The 6,000-nt window shown below is 36.2% G+C and overlaps 2 protein-coding genes across 23 annotated transcripts in view; both read left to right on the forward strand.

The window, feature by feature from the left end:
* Positions 1-6,000, forward strand: part of LOC127626644 (ankyrin repeat and SOCS box protein 3-like) — a 280,530-nt gene that overhangs the window by 213,964 nt on the left and 60,566 nt on the right. The gene's annotated exons all lie outside the window — the stretch shown is intronic.
* Positions 1,283-6,000, forward strand: part of LOC127626642 (neurexin-1a-like) — a 223,136-nt gene continuing 218,418 nt past the window's right edge. For all 21 annotated transcript variants that reach the window (XM_052102589.1, XM_052102590.1, XM_052102601.1 and 18 more), the window contains exons 1-2: positions 1,283-1,628; positions 4,202-5,507. In XM_052102589.1, the coding sequence (XP_051958549.1) occupies positions 4,796-5,507 (712 nt within the window). In that variant the 5' untranslated portion in view covers positions 1,283-1,628; positions 4,202-4,795. The remainder of the gene's footprint in view (positions 1,629-4,201; positions 5,508-6,000) is intronic.

Below are 6,000 nucleotides of genomic sequence, written 5' to 3' on the forward strand. Positions count from 1 at the left end.
AACTGAGCAGAAGATGGGACATCGAACAGATTAGTCTCTGAATGTCCCATTTAGTTTGCTTCTCTAAGTCTGAGCAATACTATACCCACAAGATGGTGCCCAAACTAATATATACAGATGAATTTGAATAAATCCTTTTATATTTAATCAATTAAATGTCAAATATTAATAGCGTTTTAGCATGGAACTTGCCTTTAATATCAATATGGAACACATTGGAAAATGCATTTGGTATAATTAATTAACAATTAGCATTATTTTATTGCACTATTTATTAATCCTGGTTAATGTTAATTGGTAACACTTAACAATAAGGTTCTATTTGTTATCATTAGTAAATTAAAGTATTAGATATCATGAACTAACAGTGAACATTATTGTTTTACAGCATTTATGATATAAGTTCATGTTAATTTATGAAAATATAATTGTTCCTTGTTAGTACATGTTCATTGTGCATTGACTAAAGTTTACATATACAGTTTTTAATTTACAAATATGTTGATATTTAAATATTAAGATTAATAAATGCTGCAGAAGGATTGTTTATTGGTAGTTCATGTTAAATATATAAAAAATAACTTAAAAAATATAGTTAAGTAATGTCAACAAATATCCTTTTTGTAAAGTGTTACCTGTTAATATAAGTTCATGTAAGTTCATAATGCATTAGCTAGTATTAGTTAGTTCTGTATATGTTTAAATTAACCGCCAAGATTAATGCTTGATTTAAATGTATTGTTCCTTATTAGTTCTTCTTAACTAGTTACAATCTTACAACCTTGTTGTCAAACGGTCAGCATTTTCATAATAACAATACAGTGTACAGTAATACTTTATATTAGAGTGTCGACGTTACATATCGTGTTAGTGAAATTAATTAACCTACACTGCAATACCAATTATTGCTATATTCTTCAAATAAAAGCAGATGCACAAAATAAACTACACAAAGAACATGGTTCATTAAAATACTCTGTATTCACCTGATGTTACATATGAACATACACACTGTAATGTAAAGTGCACTTTTTGTTTTTTGTAATGATGCCGGACAGGATCTCTCGCGCTAGATCTGAATACCGTCCGATTATGGTCAGAAAGCGGACGAAGCCGTTGTTTCCCATCTGTATCTGGAGTTGCTAATACCGGTGAGCGCTGTCCAAGGTGCTGCAGCGCTCGCGCCCCGCCCGTCTCCATCAGACACTAACCGGGAGACACGTGACGCGATGTGCTGACAGTCCCTGGCAAAGCTCGCCTGAGAAACACATCGCACCTTGTCTTGCACACAGAACAGGGAGCGATATCTCTTCTTTTATACATTGACAAAAGAAACCATAACATTTGCATTGGAGAAATGGTTAAATATGAACCTTTTAGTATTTAATCTTAATTGGTTGTTGGCTCCGTTTTGATTTTTTTGTTTTTTTTGTAAACCTATTGGGACTTTGGAGATCCGCATACGCAATTTTATCGCTCCCATTTCTTCCGCTCATTCGACACCGATGCAGTGATTTTTTATTTTTTTGTTCTTATCAGACGAAAGCCTGAATCGATGTGGAGGCAATCAACCAGGTCCATCTGTGAGGTTGACCTGTCAAGGGGCGCACAATGGTCCATTTCTCAAGGTAAAATGATAAAAAAAAATATTCTACATTTAATTTGGAAACATATTTGAGGCGTTGTTCGCTGTGTTATGTTTGCTATTCACGCGCTCAATGCAGTCACGCGAAGGTGCGATGATTCAGCTGGGCTTTGTTTCTGTTAAATTGTGCTTTCATTCGTGTTTTATTGCTGGTGTTTGCTCCATCTTAATTGATATTTGACGACTCCCTATATCTTTTTAGTCCTTCCCATCATCGTATCGGTACAGGCGTAGCTATAAAAGAGGAACAAGGTGTCATTCTCTCTCAGTGTGAGCAGATGGTGCTTGATTATTGGTTATGCTTTGCGCATCTGAGTCATCTCCAATATTAATCAAGGGATAGGGAAAAAAAACTAAATATTTTACTATTTTAAAGTTTAGATTTTAAAAAGCAGGAGCGCATGTATATGTACCGTTGGGTCCAGTTGTGAGATACATTTAACTGTTAATCTTTTACGACACGCTATTATACGCTATTACACTGTGATACAGTGTATTGTTCCAGAACCAATCTTCAGTAGCTACTGATAGCAGGGTAATCGTTTCTCAAATACGGTATTTAAGACTGCCTTCTGTACATTAATCGCGTATGATATGTTGTGTTAGATCCATCTATTTAAGGTGTCTGTTTTTATCTTGCTAAGTAGCCCCCGTATAAATCTGACAGTAAACACATAGGAATTCAAGCATGAAATGATTGGTTGAGATCAGTTGACAGACAGCCCAGAGGCCAGACAATTGCAGTGTCATTAACGCTTAAGAGGCGCGCGATAAGCCCCCGCCCTGGGCTCATTTTTGGGGATGCAGGACTTGAACTGAGCGAGGTTCACTTAAATGAGATTTGCCCATTCCGCTGCCTCGATGCTGCTGGACGTTTCGTCCTCTCTTATTAAATTACTGTAAAAACATGACTGCTATACGTCTAAATTGGATACGTGGTTATGCATCACCAGTAGCGTTTTATGAAATGTAATTGTGAAAAAATACCCTTTCAAAAAATAAAACAATACAAATAATACAATTAAATAAATAATAGCCTAAAAATTATATATTTACCTCGGTGTAAATACAGAAATTGTAGATTTACTTTATTCTTTTTTTTTTTAGTAGTTGCCTAGCACTCTTAAAAATAAAGGTTCCTAAAAGGGTGTTTCACAGCAATGCCATAAAATAACCGTTTTTGGTTCCCCAAAGAACATTTCAGTGAACGGTTCTCAAAAGAACCATTTTGAATAACCTTTTTCTAATCTAGAATACCTTTTCCCATTACTAAAAACATTTTGTACATTGGGAAGGATCCATAGATGTTAAAGGTTCTTTATGGAAACATACATGCTGATAAATAACCTTTATTTTTTATGAATGGATATATATCATAGGGTGCAATGGTACTAAATGCACACCTAAAGAAAAAATAGATCACACAATGCAGCAAGATTAAAAAAAATTGATATATTTATTTTTATTGAATATTGATGGAGAAACATCATTTGTGTGAAAATAAATAATAACCAAATGTTATTGTTTTGATTAAAATTATTTTTTTTTTTTTTTAAAGGTGGTGAGGGAATCTTTTACCCCACACTTGTGGTAGAAGGCCCATACACTTGAGTTAAAAGGCCCCTACAGGGGGGTTAGATTGATATCAGCAGTTATAATGCTAAATGTTTCAACAAATGCAAATAATATTGAGACAGCAAGAAGCTTTTTTTGAGGAACAAATAAAGATAATACTTACTCAAAATAACTACTTCAGAAAAGGGTGCACAATTTCCTGTTAATTTCAAACACATTTGGCATTTTATAACATCTCAAGTGTTCTATAAACAAATGAATCTCTGTTAATCATTGTTATTGGATAAGTCCATGTGAGCCCACTTAAATATTTTCATAACAAATCTATTCCCCCCACTGAAAAAAAGCAATGTGTTCTATGGGGCATTTAGCCCCCTGCAACAGGGGGACTCTTTACCCCAAATACCACCCTTTCACTTATTATAAAACTTTTGACCTTGAACAAAACGATGAAATTGATAAATAATTATTTTTTCTCAAAACATTTAAAAAATATATTTATAAAAATAAAATAAAATTGCTTTTAAATCAATCTTTAGACACCACACACAAATATCTCATGGATCAGGACATTTTTGCAATGCATAGTGACAAACAGGTGTTTAGGAAAGTGCTGTTGACCTTTCGCCCCATTGTACCCTAGTGTTTCGAAATGAGTATTTAAAGGGAGAAAACAATAATGGCGCACTGTCTAATGGAATTCTTTGGATTCCAGTTTTCTTTTTCTCAAGACATGTGCTCTAATCTTTGAGAATTACAGTGGAAAATGAGAATAAAGAAAGAACTGTAATTGAAGATCAAAGCAATCAATATCACAGTGAAATCTGTTGTTTCAATATCAATGTCACTATGAGATTGTGGGTTTTTGTAATAATTATTGTGATGTGTGAATTCCATCTATCTTTTAAAAAGAGGCCATCTCTTTTCATTTCTTTTCCAAATGAAGAAATTGAGATATTCTTTTCCCATTTTTCTTTACAGGTTATGGATCATTATGTCAAAAACGGATGTGAATTGAAGGTTTGTGAACACTGAGGGCCCTATTCGGGCCTGCAAGTTAACACTGCAAAGTTTTTATTTTTATCTACTTTCAGTTTAGTGCTGAGTATAGGCCTACACAATGACTTTTTTAACTAGACGTAAATGACCCTAAATTGAATGACCCTCTACACCCCAGATGAACTCTATGCTTTAAAGCACCACACATGGCCAAAGTTTATATAGATACTTTGATGACTCGGCCCCATTGTAGCAGATCTGGATTCCACTGAAAGTTTGTAAAGTTAAAGATTAGCCTTATTTTTTTTAGTAAACCATTTTTTGAGGCAAAATTTAGTCACTTTATTGATCTGATTTGTATTCAGGTTGTTCAGGTTACCTTCAACCTGACAAGAGTTGGCTGTAATACAGGCCCTCTCCCTTTCTCAGTGGACAATGAATAAATTATCCCAAATATTTAGCAGTCCTGTATGCTGTAGGTAGCTCTGTCACACTTTAGTAGCAGACAACTAAGAGAGCTGAACAATTGTAGTTTTTTATTAGCTCTGTTGTTAGTAACTTCCTTTCCTAATCACAATGAGCTTCTCAATGAGGAACGGCGCACATTTAATCTGGATAGGCCTGTTGGTTTGTTGCCTTGTTGATATGGGGGCTAGCATGGAGTTCACAGGCGCAGAAGGCCAGTGGGCGAGGTTTCCTATGTGGAATGCCTGCTGCGAGAGTGAAATGAGCTTCAACATGAAGACAAAAAGTGCTCATGGACTTTTAGTGTACTTTGACGATGAAGGATTCTGTGACTTCTTGGAACTGCTCATCCACAATGGTAGACTTAGTTTGCGTTTCTCCATCTTCTGCGCTGAGCCAGCAACAGTACTCTCTGACACTGCGGTCAATGACAGCCGCTGGCACGCTGTTACCTTGCGCAGGAATTTCAAAAACACTACACTAGTTGTGGATGAAGAAACCAAGTGGGTGGAGGTTAAGTCTAAAAGGAGGGACATGACAGTCTTCAGCCATTTATTCTTAGCAGGGATACCTCCTGAACTGCGATCTGTAGCGCTACGCCTCACATCTTCAGCCATCAAAGATCAGGTCCCATACAAAGGATGGATAACCAATCTGAGAGTGAATGGTTCCGAGCCAGCGCTCGTTGGTAGTGAGGGAATCAACAGTGACATTTGCAAAGACGACCATATTTGCCTGAATGGAGGAGTCTGCAGTATCGTCAACGACGAGCCCATTTGCGACTGCTCTGCAACAGGATTCCAGGGAAAAGACTGCAGTGAAGGTAAGAGGCCTGGATTCGTCGTCTCCATTGTTAAGGTGTTGAATTAGCTTTACATAACCCTTTTACGTTTTTCTTTTGCACTAGTTCCTCAGAAGGAAGTGCATGCTACATCATGTCTGTTTCTGGCCTCCCCTGTGGGCCCAGTACATTACATTATTAAATAACTGCTGATTTTGGTTGGAGAAAGCCATTGTTCTGAAGGAGAAGATTATTTAAATAGATTTTAGTGCCATTTATGGAGGGCATCCGCAAAAACCCATGTTTTTGATTACATGATGTCAGCATTGGCTCCTTGTTCCAGCCCCCTGGGAGGCTCAACCTCTTTTTTTATGTCAAATTAACTTAATAAACTCTTGACACTGAAATGGTATCACAATTATGTATGAAAATGTTCAGTTGAATACATGCATACAAGCCCATGATTGAAGTGTCATGATTTGAATATCATTCTCCCTCTGAATTTAAGGGGTTGGATGCTCTAATTACGTAATTA

Source organism: Xyrauchen texanus, chromosome 33, assembly GCF_025860055.1.
Source record: "Xyrauchen texanus isolate HMW12.3.18 chromosome 33, RBS_HiC_50CHRs, whole genome shotgun sequence".
Classification (NCBI taxonomy): Eukaryota; Metazoa; Chordata; class Actinopteri; order Cypriniformes; family Catostomidae; genus Xyrauchen; species Xyrauchen texanus.